Here is a 16,239-nt window from a genome sequence, read left to right as displayed (position 1 = left end):
CTTCTGGCACAGGTCAGACCCATTGGGCTTTGAAGACAAATATCTGACTGTGTGTAGGCTGGTGGGTCCGGCACAGAACGGCAGAGTCACGCTCTCACTGTCTCACAGATGGTCTGTGAAGCTCTTAGCCCTTAACCTCAATAAAGGCACTATTTGCAGAATAGTTCAGGTAAGAATGTTTTATGGTTACTGTCAGCTACATAAATTAAATCTGCATTTTAAATTACCTTAATAGGTTACATGTCATTGTTATTTGCTGACTGCAAAGTGGCCTAGCTCTGTCCATGACTCCAGGGTCTTTCAGGCTTGAATCGGAATGACCTCTGGCTTTCTGAAATCACGATTTCATTGCCTTCACCACCTGAGGGTCTCCCCAAACAGATGACGTGGCTGTGGCCTGCACATTTCTGCACAATATTGCCGGCCTAAGAAAAGAAAGGGCTCCCAGAGTTGCTTCGGATATTGAATGGGACAATGTTTCCATCTTCCCAGATCACATAAATGGTAGACTGGTCAGGGAACAATATATAGCAAATTATTTCAGTTAATTTAGTTTTGATTTGACCTTTTTTATTAAAGAATGTTATTTTTTTAATGAAGAACAATGTATGTCACCTTTTTTATGTCTGCATGCATTTCATTTGACATTGGTAACACACACTGTGTCATTATCTTCACAAATTCTGGCTTCACTTCACTGGATCAAAAACTGAATAGTGTACTGGGCGTTCATAAAGAAATTAGAAGAACACAGTGTTGTTTTGGAATTGTTTTGCTGTCATCACTAGTCTTTTAAAAGAAAAAAACAACCTCAATGAATACATTCTTCAGTCATGGTTACAGTGTGAACTGAAACCACTTCTCTTTCTAGTTTCTGGATCGCTAAGTCCAGAAACTAGAAAGATTTCCTCAGTGTCTTTCATTTTAATCTCAAATTCCAAGTTCTGGAGCTTTTTCTCGTTCACTTTGATCTTGCCAGCGCTTGTATAGAGACATCTGACAGTTCTGTAAAACGCCTATCAATAAGCTCAGCAAGAGATGTGCATAATGTAGATTTACTTCAAACAACACTCACTAGGTTGCACAGTGTCTGGCTCCTGTTAAAAATGAGTTTTCTATTATCACCACGTTGCTGACTACTTATCCATTATAGACTAAACTCTTACACAAAGTTGACATGATACCTCAAGCCTTCTGGACTCCAGAGACACAGTCTCATTATCGGCAGCAGTGCACTCCTTCTGCCGTATGTGTCAAGGCAAACATGCAAACATGTCAGGAGGCACCGATTAAACTAGGTCAAGCCACACTTGTTCTTCTGGCTTTTTAAAATGTTGGTGAGCTTTTATAAATATTGAGAAACATTGTTTAGGGTGTCCTGGTGTGGTATTTGTTTTCTTTATAAAATAACTAGTTAGTTGGGCATATTTGAATTTTGTAAATGCAGAAAAAATATGCCTGTGTTAACTAAAAAACAATAAAAAAAAACCTGTTAAATATTAAGTATTACTCTTTGTCTTTCCTTCTTTGACACAGGTCAGTATTTAGGAGAGGATCCGCAGTTTCCTGAGAAGACTAATAGAGCAGTAGGAGAAAGTGTGGTGTGCGCCCCTGATAACCTGCCCTCCACATCAATTCAGTTCAGTGGCTGTTTGAAACAGCATTTGTATTGTCAGGACTGCCTGATTTAATCGTAATCGCATCAGCATATAGAGACACTCTCGCTCTCGACCTCCGGAGCCTGAAACTGGGTGATTCTGGAAAATACAGACTGTATTTTACAGTATTAACTACTGCTTGAGATCAACTTACAGGAGAACCTTCACTACAAGTGTTCGGTGAGTGTGTTGCTAAGAAAAAGCTGTAGTGTATTTACCATATAGGCTATGTAGGCTTAATAGATGATTGTTACTTCTTGCATTCTCATGTCCCAACACGGAAGAGTTGATTCTTACTAAAACAATACATATTTTAACAAATAAATAAATAAACATACTTCTATGAGGTGCACATTTTCAGCCATAAATAAGAACTCATGACCTTATTGCTGTTTCTTTTCATTGCTTCTTGCATTCTCATGTCCTAACTCTCTAGGATTGATTTTTATTAAAACTGTATATATTTAAACTTTTGGAAAAAATGTTGTTACATGGAAATGACATCAAAGCTGCAATGGAAGGTTTTACCTTTTAGAATTTCCTTCAAACTGTTTATTAGACTAGGCTATAGTCTATAGTCGGATTTCCAGTCTTCTATCAACTATTAAAATACATTGAAATAAATAATTTGTTATAAATGATGATACATAGAAACTGAAATAAATATTTAACATAAACATGTGACTCATTTGTAAGTCTCTTTGAATAATGTACATGTAAATTTTTATGGTGCACATATTCAAACATAAATAATGTATTTAATTGTTGATGAGTCTTATGTACCACCTGCCTCTCCTAAGGTCTGTAGTGAGATCTTGAATGTGTGTAATAATGGTTATTTTTAATGTAACATAAATTCAGGTGGAATTAAATTCAGTGTTTGCTAAATGTAAAAGATTAGTTTTCAGTCTGTTTGTTCCTTGTCTCTCACTCACACAGAAAATATAACCAAGGTCCGTGTTACTGGTCCAGAAGAATCATTAATAGAGGGAGAATCATCTGCTACTCATGTTCCCCAACCGGTGAGGGAGCGACAATTACTCCCAGCATCGGGCCCTGATGTAGGAACTAAAGTTTCCTCCAAATTTCTAAGGTATGTACAGTGCGGCGTGACGCTTAGGCACTTAAGCAGATTTCCCCTCAGCGATTTCCTGAGCGACCACTGTATGGGCCTCATGTACAGCGGGCCAAGAGGTACAATGTTGGACGCAGCTGCCGTAAGGCCCAGCTGTCTCTGAAACTGCTTGACATTGAGTGACTGGCCTTCTTTTACTCTCGCGACTGCAGCGAGGATTGACTTGATCCGAGAAGGGGTCATATTAGCCTGCATCGTGATCTCCTGAGGACACTAAGGATAGTACAGCCGCCACATCCTCCCTCGAGAGCTGACCGTGCGTGACTTGCTCTCGAGCAGACAACAGACTGTGTGTATCCCCACCTGTACAGTAGTTCGGTAGGGGAATAACACAGGCTGACACCCCTTTTCTTCACCAACTTACCAAAAGACTGACACACACAGAGAGCATTCCCCATAGCATCATCGATCCGGCTCAAGTTCCTGAAGCTTAATCTATCAGCTTTCAACAAGTTTTTTACATCAAGTTCTACATTTGAATTCTAAATTATGAAAATCTCATTTTTATGTGGTGCTCAGAGTTTTGTCAAACTTAAGTGTTTCTGAATTTTAGTGAATTCTCTTAACATTTGATTAGTGATATTTAAAACAGTAAAAGAACCACAGTAACTACAATAAGTGATATACATGTTTATAAATGATTTTGTGAGACAGAAATGTTGTAAAGACAACTAGTTGTAACAAAAAGTAGAGGTATGTTTGAATTTTATTAATAATATCAGCATTAGTATGATTTGATTGAACAACACAACAACCAAAACAGCTAATTTGTATTTGGAAGTTATTTTATCCAAATTACCTAACTGTATTATGATATGTCAAAGAAATTTTACTGTATGTAAACTTCAGTGATATTGGGCAGATGAATCTCGTTTTTTCTAAATAAATTCTTCTTTATCATTCCACCTGATTCTGATTTTCAACTTTGTGTAAATGTATAAGGCCACAAACACCCTGTGGCATTGTCAAGTTATTGCTAAAACACACTTATCCCTAACCCTAACCCTAATCACAGATTTTTTTGTTTGTTATTCCAAGATATTTCACTTACTGCTTGACCCTAATCACATTGTTTTTTTTTAGTCATAAACAGTAATTCGTTCTTGTCTGTGTTGGTAGGAGGCCTGAAGATTTTTAAGTTCTTCTTGAACACTTAGAACCTGGTTTTCATCTTCATGTCATCTGCTTGCTGAGATGTCAACTTTACATTACCATCTATTCTTATAACCTCAATATTGATACAATTTACAGCCTAAAGATTGAATAACTCTGTTGAGATTAGGAGCAAAACAGAGGAAATGAGGTCCTGTCGAAAACCTCTGGTAAGTATGAAAAGCTTAGATGTACCTCCTGTGAGGGAAACACTTCTGTTTATACTTGTGATAGGGTAGGGTTTACTTCTCAAACAAAAGTTAACCATTTATAAGCAGAATTTTCAGTGTAACAATTATTTTTATTTGGTTTTAATAAGAGTGTAATAATAAATGTTTCATAGATTCTATAGCTTCTATACCCTCTTTATTATCAATAAAAAGCTTATTATCAATAAAAATCTCAGATATCTGTGAATGGCTACACTGATCAACACTTCAAACACGTGTTATAAATAGAAAGGTTTGCTTATACTATATTATATTATATTTAAAAATAGCATTCATTTAGGTGTTATTTAAGGCTTGTGTTATATCCAGCGCTAGGTGGCGCTGCAGTCACTAAATACCATTTATCATGAACTGAAAACTGTATGTAGATACTAGTTCAGGTGATTTGAGCTGCTGTTCGTGACAACTGAGAGTTCGATCAGGATGGTATCTCATGGATTATATGGGACTCTGTGGATGGTGTTGTGTTTTGGTGAGCCATTTTCTATTAATAAAAATAATGTTGTGTTTTCCAGTACAAAATATAATAAAGTATGGAATATATATAGTACAGTAGTCAACATTTAAATTGGATCATAAAGGTTCATCAAAGTTGTGCTAAGACAAGGGCTAAGACAGGTTGTTTCTGGTTTTAGAACAACTTTTATGAAAGGTTTTGATCCACTTTAAATGTTGACTACTGTAGCCTGTATAAAGAGTATTGACTGATATCTAGTCTAATGATAGCCTATGCTATATTCACACGTACACCAAAACATGTATACAAACGTTGTGTATGTTCATAAGTATTTTTTATTGTTTAAACGTATATCTATTGGCTTAATATTACTTATAATTATATTAATATCAGCATGCATTGACAAGTTTTTGTATAAACATATTTACATTTGGGTTAAATAATATTTTCACAAGCAAGTGGTACATTAGCACAAGAGTTCATCTTTAATTTGAAACTTTTAAAATATCTTTTTATAATAAATTTTTTTGAAACAATTATTCTGTGTTAAGGTAAACGTACAATTAAGTGCAAAAAAGCATTTTTACTATTAATTATTGCAACATATGAGACAATTTTTATTCAGTAGCAAACAATGCAAGATACATGTCGTTAAACTAAATTAAAGAGGTGACATGCTATCATCACAGTCGACAAAAGGAAGATACTGTATTGTTTATGTAGGCTGCCTAAAAAAAATACAAATAAAAAAATTAAATGATAAAAAAAAACAAGCAATGTATAGTGATGATGATGATTGTTATTAATATTATTGTTATTTTTATTATTTTAAACAGGTCCGTTTTTAACTGAAGAACTGCAGATTCCTGAGCAGATTGGAGCAGAAGGAGGAAGTGTGGTGTTCACTCCTGAAAACCTGCCCACATCAATTAATTTAATTCAGTGGTATTTTGGAACAAATTTCATATTGTCAGCACAATCTGGTGAACCTATTATAGACCAAGGATATAAAGACAGAATCAGTTTTAACAGAGACACTCTCGCTCTGGAGCTCCGTGACCTGACACTGGATGATTCTGGAAAATACATACTGACTGTAATACCTACTACTGGAGATACATTTAAAGAAGAAACTTCACTACAAGTGTTCGGTGAGTGTTCTTCTTAAACTTCGTTCAGTATTTAAGTATAAGCTACATTTACTTAATATATGATTATATTATTTAATTTTGTGGAAGGTGAAAATGTGACATGAAACAATTTAATATGCTGAAAATAAAACACTGATTTGTAAAACTGTATTTTTGTCTCAGACCCTGATTTCAGTCCTCTTTCAGCTTCTATCAGCAATTAATTAAAAATGTATTGTATATGTTATAAACTATAACAATCTAAACAGATAATAAAATAAACAAACCTTCTTTACGACCCATTACCAGGCTAAATGTGAAAGACTCATTTTAGATCGGATGTGCTTTGTTCTATCTCTCTCACTCACACAGAAAATATAACCAATGTCCGTGTTACTGGTCCAGAAGAATTATTAATAGAGGGGGAATCATCTGCTAACCTCATCTCTGAAGGAACTGGCAGCATCTCTTCTGTGCAGTGGATGAAAGATAACAGTCCTCTGTCTCCTAGCAACAACATCATCTTCTCATCTGATAACAGATCAGTGTCCATCAGTCCAGTGCAGAGATCAGACAGTGGAGAATATCAGTGTACATACAGAAACCCTTTTAGCTCGGAGACGGCAAAACTCAGCCTGACCGTCAACTGTGAGTGTTTCATTCAGACATCAAGATGATTTGAGCTCAAAGCTGATGATGTTCTTGTTCCTCTAACAGAGAGTCTCTTGTGTGTGTTCTAGATGGACCAGAAGATGTTTCTGTTGTGGGTCAGCATGTGGTGGATTTAGGGGTTCATGTGTCTCTCTCTTGTTCTGCAAATTCTGAACCTTCTGCCTCATTCAGCTGGAAGTTTAATGAAACAGACACTAATGTGACCACAGACACCTTCACCATAAATCAGACGGACTTCACACACAGTGGAGATTATAATTGTACAGCCTCCAATAAAGTCACGAAGAGAAGTGTCTCACAAAAACATGCTTTACTAGTTAAAGGTAAGCCTTTAACACAAGGCTGTGTTGTAAACATTTGATAGTAATGCAATTCAACATTTACCTCTTAAGATTTGTTGTATTTTTATAAATCTATGTACACTTGTGTAGCGCTTTTATGTTTTTATAACATAACTATTGCCTTTGCAGCATTTTCAATAAAATACATTAATTAGAAAGACATCCATCTATCTATCTGTATATATATAGTATTTTATAACTTCATAATGTTTGGCTTTTAATTGAAAGTTTTTTTTTTATTGCATCTTATTATGTTTTTTAGACCCATTCAGATACCTGTAAGTATGTATTGTGTGCTGTATATGATGTTGGTCTGTTGTTTCCTGTATCTTTGTCGTAGAGGGTGGAGAAGTAGAAGCAGCAGGAAGGGGGCTGACATCAGGAGAGATAGCTGGGATTGTGATTGGGGTTTTAGTGGCAGTTGCAGGCATCTGTGGTCTGATTGTCTATTTAACAAAAATTATGTGAGTAATCTGGGAGAGTGTGTTTTCTCATCACAGCTTCAGTATGTCTGTATATAAATCATCTGTATATAAACTTTTATCAGCTTTAAATCAAGTTGTACATATGAATTAAATTATGTCAAACTCAAGTGTTTCTGAATTTCAGTGAATTCTCTTAACATTTGATTAGTGATATTTAAAACAGTACAATAACCACAGTTCAACTACAAGAAGTGATACATGTTTATAAATGTTTTTGTGAGACAGAAATGTTGTAAAGACAACTAGTTGTAACACAATGTCTTTGTCTTTATGCTACAGCCCAAAGTTAAACCTACAGAAAAGAAGACAAAGTGGAGGTATGTTTGCATTGTATTCATAATATCAACATTAGTATGATTTGATTGAACAACACAACAACCAATTATATCTAGCTTGACCTTGATAATTACATTATATATTTCGGATTAACTATTTTTATTACAGATTATTCAATATATAATTATTTCAGTATTAAATTCACCAAGTCTTTCTTTGTTTAAACAGCAGCACAAAGCAGACAGGACATTGTAAGTAAACTCTTTTTTCTTGGTTTGACTTTTTAAAGCTAATTAAATAATTTGTGGCTTTTATAGCAGGTCACATGAGTTTATTCTTTAATCTTTCACATTTTACTGCACAAAGACATGCTGATGATCACACCTAAACTATGGATATTGACAAACACTCACTGGTGTTTATAGCGGGCTTTCTGTATCATAATTTATCAGCAACATTTTATTTTATTTTACATGACATTACAATTTTACCTTAAATGACAACATGATTCTGCCTGATGTTTTGATTACAATAAGGAGATAAAATAGTTGGATTCAAACTAAAAGTAAATAATTGTTTTGCAGAGGGCTGAGATAATTCCAGGGATGAATGAACATACATACCAGAATGTCGTCAAAGTAAATGTGTATGAGAATAATGTGTATGAAAATGAAAAACCTGAATTTTCAAGGCGGCCAAGGGCTCCTACTCCTCCTCAGGTGAGCAGTTTTATCATTTTTAAGTCCAGTCCATATGTGTGCTTTGGCAACATCACAAAGCAAGTGTCATTTATAAAGTTCTGTAGCTTTGCAGCGAGAAGTAATTTACTACATGCATGTAATACTTCTCCATTCAGGTATGAAACCCTCCTCCTACATGCAGGTGATGAATTAAAGACACTGAAATACATCTACTGCAAGATTATCCATCTGGCGGTATAATTTTTTAATGTTTTTTATTTAACAATAAAAATGTATATGGCATATTACCTAAATATTATAAACGTTTTAATTATAAAGCTGTGTTTCACAGTGGTCAAAGGTATTTTGTCCTTACACATGTTACAAAATCACAAATACCAATGTTCAAAGCCATTACCATATACACTGAGAAATAAAATCTAACTAGGACAAGTATATTACTGTATTACTACAGTTATAAACAACTATTTGCAGGTTTACAAAGAATCTACACACAGAGAACTCAGTAGAAAGCAGACTGAACACTGTTCTTTAAATCCTACACATTTCATACCCTGTCTGTGTTCATTTAGGCTAGTGTTTTTAAATGAGAGTATATATTATATTTATATTTATTCATGCTGCATAAATGACTTGGTATTAAATACCACGACCACATGCATCAAACAGCTTTCAGAAATCATAAGATACATCCTCATTCTTTCGTTTCTGCATTTGTCAAATAAACGAAGATAAAACTGATAGTAGGTAATGAAAAACAGAGGCCACATTCATGACAAACAAATTCACCTTTAGACTTGAACACATTATCACTTAGCCCAAAGACATAAGAAAGTGCCTTTGTTGTCTTTGGAACAAATTTGTATTGCTGTAACTTTGTTTATATGGAAGTTATTTTATCTAAATTATCTAATTGAGGTATGATATTTTCCAAAGAATCTATGTTATTTTGTTTTTACTTTATGTAAACTCCAGTGACATTGGGCAGATGAATCATTTACTCTAAATAAAAAGTCAGTTTCTTTATCATTCCACCTGATTCTGCTGTGTAAGGCCATAAACACCCACGTGGCACTGCCAAGTTATTGCTAAAACTCACTTATCTCTGATTTAAAAAGATTTCCTTGCTGAATCTTGATCTGTTTCTGTCAAAAAGAGATGCATGAATGAGAACACTACTGTGCTGTTTGTGAAGACTAATACCTAGCTGAAGACTAATACCTAGCTGATTTTCAAGAAGTCAAAAGTTAAGAATGTAAGTGACTTGGTAAATCACATTGATCTAGTGAAGGTCAGAAAGAAGACAAATAGCACTTTGGAGAAATTTAACTGCAGTACAGTCTATAAAAACACAATTTAGAAAAGCTGAGCATATGCTGAAGATCACAAAACTTGAAATTCCCTATAACATATAAAGACAACCTTCATGCTTTCATTCTTGAACAACAGACAATATGCACAAAGATAAAGAGGGATCATTTTTTGTACATGAAGGGGCAATACTTCTTGTAGAGGTATACATTAAAATGATATAATATGCTGTAGAAGCTTAGGCTAAATGCCTTTAATTATTCTCAAAAATTCTATCCAAATAATATTAATATTAGAGATTTTTCATATTTCTACACATTCTTTATTAAATACTGCCCTGTTTTAATACAGAATATTATTCAACATTATGTATTTATGAGGTGTAAAATTCTGTTTAAAAGCCAGTTTATCCAGGGCTTGCTTGTGAAAATCTGATAACATGATTGGTAACGTATTACAGTTAATGACCACCACAATGGTTAATTAGTTTGAAATGAAAAACCATGGAGCATTTCCTCCAAGCTCATAGTTTGACCCTGTTGAGAGCTGTGATCAATAGCATTAAAGCTTCCTTCAGCATGGACCCCATCATTGTTTTGTTATATTTAGTTTTGTTTTTCTTAATAAATGTAGTAAATTTGGTTAATAAAAATAGTAAATGTACATTGTTGTTAAAACAACTCTCACCATCTAAGAGACTGTCTTTAAAGATTTTATTCTTTGCAAAGAGGGTCAGACAGTCATACAAAAACACACAGTTTGCTGCAGAGTGTGACAAAGACGACAGGGTGGTCCTGCTTTTTATACCTTGCCCCTCAAGGTTACCATTCTTCACAGCTGTGCTTTATAATATTATATTTTATAATATTCCAGACTTGTTTGACACTGATTGTACATGTGTAGATTTCAGAGTAGCCGAGTGATTGGTTTGTAAATACACTCGATAGAAAGATGAGTCATTCCTTGTTATTAGCAAATGATGAATGTCACTACAGAATGATTATTCATAATGTTTGTAGGTGATTTGTTCATGTATCGTTGAGATAATCTATAAGTTGTTCTGTACCAATTTATATGTAAGCATAGTGATTTATACTTTATAATCTGCCTGTTTAAACCTTTTTTTGTGCTAGAGATTATGTTCCACTGACCAACTAACAATAATGGTAATATGTGACATTTAATATTGTTGTATATTTGAAGCCACATAGATGTACCAATAGTGTAACCGCCATGCTGCAACTGCTAAGCAGTCTAATGTATGTCTGTGCTGCTGAAAAGATTTCGGTAAACTGTTCAAATCGATTCCTACCTCCTGTCCTACGTTCTGACCGATGTTACAGGGCGAGAACTATAACCTCCTAAGTGCCTGAAGTCCTTTTCTAGCAAACACTTTCCAAATGCAAAATACTCGCCCGTATTTATTTCATTTTCATAAAACAGTAAATGGAATTTTAGCTATTGCATTACATTTATACTCTTCATCTCTGATTTTATATATAAACAATCACTCTCTTAGATTCATGAAAATAAGTCCCAATTCTGCAAAGGTTGTTTTGTGGTTAACTTGTTCATAGCAAACATAAAAGTATAGAAAAAAGGTGGGAAACACTGGTCAGTTATCCAATGTTTCGTTTACGTTCAAGTCATTTGTTTTTAAATCATTTAACACATCTTTTCTCTTATACTTCATCTACCTACTTAATCCCACTGTTTCTCACTTATACTAGTCTATGTTCTTTCCAGTGAATCATTCTGTGCATCCCTCTGACTGGGAAAGTGTTCTCTATCAACATACCTTTGTCTTTTTACTTCACACTTACTTTCTTGTTCTCTATTTACAAAAACGACTTTTCAGGGTAATCACTCATTTTAACCATTTGATGTGACATTAAAGAATTTCTCCGGCCGCTGTACTGATCGGGATACGAACTGGAAAATGCATGGTAAACTTAACAATAGTGTCATGAATGAGGGGTCTGAGGCATGCGGATCAATTTGCAGGCTTTTATTGGACAAAGGCATGGTCAAAGCAGGCAGACGTCGAAACACAGCAAACAGGAGTATAAGAGGCAAGGCAACAACAAAATCCAAAAAACAGGCAGAGGTCGGGGCAGGCAGCAAACGGTCAAAGAGTCAAAGACAAGCAGGGTCAAAACCAAAGAATCTAGAACAAGGGAAACATAAGGCTAGGCTAATTATAAACAAACATGCAGGTGAGGGGCCTGCTTCAGAATTTATAGTCCCAAAAAGTAGCAGCAGAGGAAGTGATCACAGGTCATCCAGAGATAAGGGCTCCCTCTGCTGGCTTGGTGTAACAAATAGCAGCAGTCTTGCACCCACTATTGATAACACAGTACTACATAGGATTGTCATCTACCCAAACTATTCGTTGTTAACTCCTTCAGGCACTTTTATGGACATTCTCATGGGTGAGATAATGTTTGCAATCATAAAGTCACTTGATGTTTATATTGAATCCTGGCACTTGTTGATACGTGCTTCAGATCTCTTTTTCTCCTTCGCTTCTCTTTCTGATATGCATGACTGGCATGTATTCCCAACCACTTTTTCATCTTCCAGCTCTTTCTCGTCCTATCTCGTACTACTCCGAAATCTCCAGTTTTGATGTCGTGTATCAGCTACTTTCCCCAGGGCAGCTTTCAACAACACATAGATATTTGACAACAACAACCAAAAAAAAACATTTCCTAGCAAAAGCTGACCATGTCACTTTCACACGATTCTGTTGATGGCACCTGTCGTTTACCCCCTTCTATTGCCAGGTTCAGTGGTTTACCATAGAGATTTTTAAATGGGCTTAAATTCACTCTTGATCTTTTCTCATTCTCATGTACATGAGAACAATTGGGAGTGCTTCAACCCAAGTCCTGTTTGCTCCCAACACTTAGCCAATTTGTTCTTACAGCCTCATTGACAAAATGTGTCTCATTATCTGAAAGTATTTTCTCTGGTGTTTCTCATCTCGAGACAATTTCAGTCAGCAGAACCTTGCCACTCCTGCATTTTGACCATGTCAACCAAATCCAACCAATCTGTCACCAGATGTTCGATAGGATTGGGTTGTATTTTGCATTATACATTATGCATTTTGCCAATGTGAAAAATGTGAACCCCTTTGTAAACCTTTAATATGTGATCATTTGTGATATCATGTATCATTCTCCCTTTTTGACGAATCAATTTCATAAAGTTATGAAAGAAGTACTTTGGTGAACAAGACCTGCCATCAACTCTCATCCACACTCCCATCTTTAAATTTACAGCCTCCATTGAGCTTTCTCTGCTCCTTCAGTGAAGGCCTGCATGCCCTGTAAACAAGAGGAAATGTCTGAGAAGTTATCAGATAACAAGGAACACTCCAACTGTTTTGGCTGTTTTTTTGTTGTATTCTTCACAGCTGCGTCAGCTCTGGCATTGCCTATGGAGACAGAACCATTGTTATTTGTGTGTCCTGGGCATTTACAGATAGCCAGTTTCTCTGGCAGCAGAATTGCCTCTAACAAAGCTAGAGAAGAGTTTAATATTTTAAAAACCTTTGGCGCCATAAAATGTCAAAGTCTATACAAGTATAATTTGAAGGCAATGAGCCAAAAGCCACAGTCTCAAATTTGGTAGTCACTGTGTATTCGACTTTATTTCAGCCTGTTTGTGGATCCAGTTTTCACAGTTTTTCACAGTTTTCAAGTTACTTGTCGGAAAGGTCAGGTTGTGGTGTGCACACTTGCTCCAAAGCCATCAGACTTCGGAAGGAGAGTGCCAGGATTCAAGGTTGAGCAATGCTTAACTATAACATTTGGCATATCAAGCAGGGTATTATAATATCATAACCACCTAGCCGTTGATATATGAGAATTCTTTGGTCTTGCAGAATAATGGTGACTGAGTGAGGTACCATTAAGGTCAGGTCGGAATGACCCACAAACTCTCTTGAGGCCATGACGGCCTTTTCAGACCTGCTGCAACTGAATCAAGTTTACTGGAGAAATAGAACACAGGTCTTACATGTCATCATGAGCCTGCAACAACTCAGATGTCATAAATCCATTTTTCTTATCGACCATCTGAACAAAAGGTTTATCAATCATAGGCAGACCAAGTGCTGGAGCTGATGACAGCTGAACCTTCATACTTACAAACGCCTCTTCTGCCTCTTTCATCCATTAAATTTTGTCTGTTGCTTTCAACCCTTTCCCGATCGTTAGGGCTCTCAGGGGTTGCTTGAGCACTGCATAGTTAGGAATAAATGTTTCACAGTATGAACACATTTCCAAAAATGACAGCATTTATTTTATGGTCAGAGGTCTAGGCATGTCTTTTTTGACTTGCACTCTTTTGTCAGACAGTGATTTACTGATGAGTGTTATGACATGGCCCAAAAAGGTAACTAGTTGTTTTACAAACTGCATTTTGGACACGTTCACCATGTGACCCTCCTGAAGTCTCTTCATCTGGACATACTAATAGCAAGTCATCTACATATTGAATTAAAGCAGTTTCAGCCGTAAGAGTTAAGGGTTCAAGACTTTGTAACGCTGTACAGACTAGGGCTTTCAAGAAAGCCCTGAGCGATACAATCCAAGTGTATCTTTTTCCTTTAAATTCAAATGCAAACCAGAATTGGCTCACTAAAGAATGCAATAGCCAAGTCAATCACTGAATAGAATTGCATCTTGAGGTATTTGTGACAAGATTGTGTATGCATTTGGAGCTGAAACCTGCCTTGGTCTGACAGCTGTATTTACCGCTTGTAAATCCTGTAGAAAACGCCACTCTGTTTGCTAGCCTTTATCTCTGATCTTTTTCACAGGGTAAATGGGTGTTCAGACTAGTGAATCGTTGCATGGCACAATAATTCACTCTTTCTACAGAGATTCAAACACTGGTTTTATTTCCATAGCTGCTTCTTTTTTCAATGGGTATTGTTTTTGGCACGGCCTGTACACAGATTTTGGAGTGATTACCACCGGCTCACACCCTTTTTTAACCCCACATCAAACCCACAATACAGATGGCACTTCTGCCAAAGCTGGGTGAATCTCTGAGGGACTAACAGTTGTTGTGCATTTATTCTCATTTTCATTCTGAAACATTGATCTTACAACCCTTTCCACTTTAATTTCATAATAGCACTCCATCATGAACGCATTCAAACCATTCAGTTGCATCAACATAGTTCCTCACAAAACCCTCCACCTCGGCTCATGTTTTGTCTTTCAGTTTGGAAATAGATAAGTGGGGAGCACTTTCTGGCATTAGGAAAAGTAACTGTTGTTTCTCACTCAGCTCAACTGAAATTGCACACATTCTATCCGATCAGTAGCATTTCTCACATCTTAATGTCTCTTTTTCTGTTGTTTCAAACCAATATTTTTGCCCATTCATTATTTTTATGTATATGTGTGTGGTTAGAAAATGTTCACTTCCCTGACTTTTAGCTATTGGTTGCTCACCCTGGACACTCTTGCTGATGCGGAAGGTTTGGCTCCTTTATCCCTCGGCTCATCCAGCCTGCTGTGTTGGTTAAATACCTCATACATGCAGTGAAAATTACTTGATTCGCCCTTCTCCTGTATGCAGTATGGGATCTTTACGATGTCTACATATCCGTTTTCTTTCCCTGTGGGTTTCTGGGCCCAATAATCTGGTGAACGTCTTCAGAACAGATCTGACTTTTTACCTTTATATGAACAGGTGGGGCTCCCCCTGATTTTACCTCTCGGTTTTTGAGTTGGGGACTCTTCCCACAAGTATTTTTGGGACTCTAACCCTCACGCTCCTGAGTGCTTTGGACACTAACCAGCGCACTCTGATTGCAGGTGATAGGACTCTAACCTTTCCTGCCCCCCTAAATTTAAATTTCGATCTTTTACCAACAAACGTGTTTGATTTCTTATGATAATATATTGATTTATTTCTTACCAGAGAGCCTTCTGATGCCAATCAGGTTCGTTTATTAATTCCTGTGGTGTCCTCTCCGGATCTCGGCGGTCAGCCCCTCTTCCCTTAAGATGGTCGAGGTAGGGTTGTGATACTTAAGTCTCAGGGTGCGCTACCACCGTCTGCTAACAGGTCTAGAAGATAGAACCAAGGAATCCCATCCTCGTTGCCAAATTGTTGTGGCAATTTTAAAACAACTCTCACCATCTAAGAGATAAACTCAATAAATGGTCAGAGAAGGTCAGACAGTCATACAGACACACAGTTTCCTGCAGAGTGTGACAAAGACGACTTTTATACCTTGCCCTTCAAGGTTACCATTCTTAACAGCTGTGCTTTTCCACACATGGATAGGAGATAGAAAAAAAAAAGTACCATGGATCCTCATGACCTCTTAGGCCAAGTGCAGACACCAATGGGTCCCCAGCCAGGTAAATCATTCTTGAGAGTCCTTCCTCTTTTGAGAGCACTGTCCTTACTTGTCCCTTTGAAGCCATTTGTTAAAAAAAAATCTTTGTTTTCTGTAGCTTAGGGTAAAGCTGCCATCCAGTCACTGATGTTTTGTTTGTTATTCCAAGATATTTCACTTAATGCTTGACCTTAATCACATTGTTTTTTTCAGTCATGAACAGTAATTCGTTCTTGTCTGTGTTGATAGGAGGCCTGAAGCTTTTTTTTTAAAAAAAAGATCTAGTTTTTCTAGAACACTTAGAACCTGGTTTTCATCTTC

General features: G+C 36.3%; 1 protein-coding gene across 1 annotated transcript; it reads left to right on the top strand.

Moving 5' to 3' along the window:
- The first annotated feature begins 4,529 nt into the window (after window positions 1–4,529).
- Window positions 4,530–9,730, top strand: LOC122360057 (carcinoembryonic antigen-related cell adhesion molecule 20-like). The gene is made up of 9 exons (XM_043260367.1): window positions 4,530–4,647; window positions 5,469–5,783; window positions 6,135–6,410; window positions 6,503–6,757; window positions 7,116–7,239; window positions 7,540–7,577; window positions 7,765–7,787; window positions 8,121–8,255; window positions 8,393–9,730. Exons 1-9 carry the CDS (start codon window positions 4,599–4,601, stop codon window positions 8,396–8,398), a joined length of 1,221 nt encoding a protein of 406 aa, XP_043116302.1. The 5' UTR covers window positions 4,530–4,598; the 3' UTR covers window positions 8,399–9,730.
- The last annotated feature ends 6,509 nt before the right edge of the window (window positions 9,731–16,239 follow it).

Source organism: Puntigrus tetrazona, chromosome 16 (genome assembly GCF_018831695.1).
Source record: "Puntigrus tetrazona isolate hp1 chromosome 16, ASM1883169v1, whole genome shotgun sequence".
In the NCBI taxonomy this organism is placed as follows: Eukaryota; Metazoa; Chordata; class Actinopteri; order Cypriniformes; family Cyprinidae; genus Puntigrus; species Puntigrus tetrazona.
This window is presented reverse-complemented; position numbering and strand designations above follow the sequence as displayed.

Excerpts from the sequence above, each read along its gene's own strand:
- LOC122360057 (XM_043260367.1), top strand. The coding sequence starts at position 4,599 with ATGGTATCTCATGGATTATATGGGACTCTGTGGATGGTGTTGTGTTTT. Across the intron at positions 6,411-6,502 it reads ACTCAGCCTGACCGTCAACT|ATGGACCAGAAGATGTTTCT; the intron begins GTGAGTGTTTCA and ends TGTGTGTTCTAG. Across the intron at positions 7,240-7,539 it reads GTCTATTTAACAAAAATTAT|CCCAAAGTTAAACCTACAGA; the intron begins GTGAGTAATCTG and ends TTTATGCTACAG.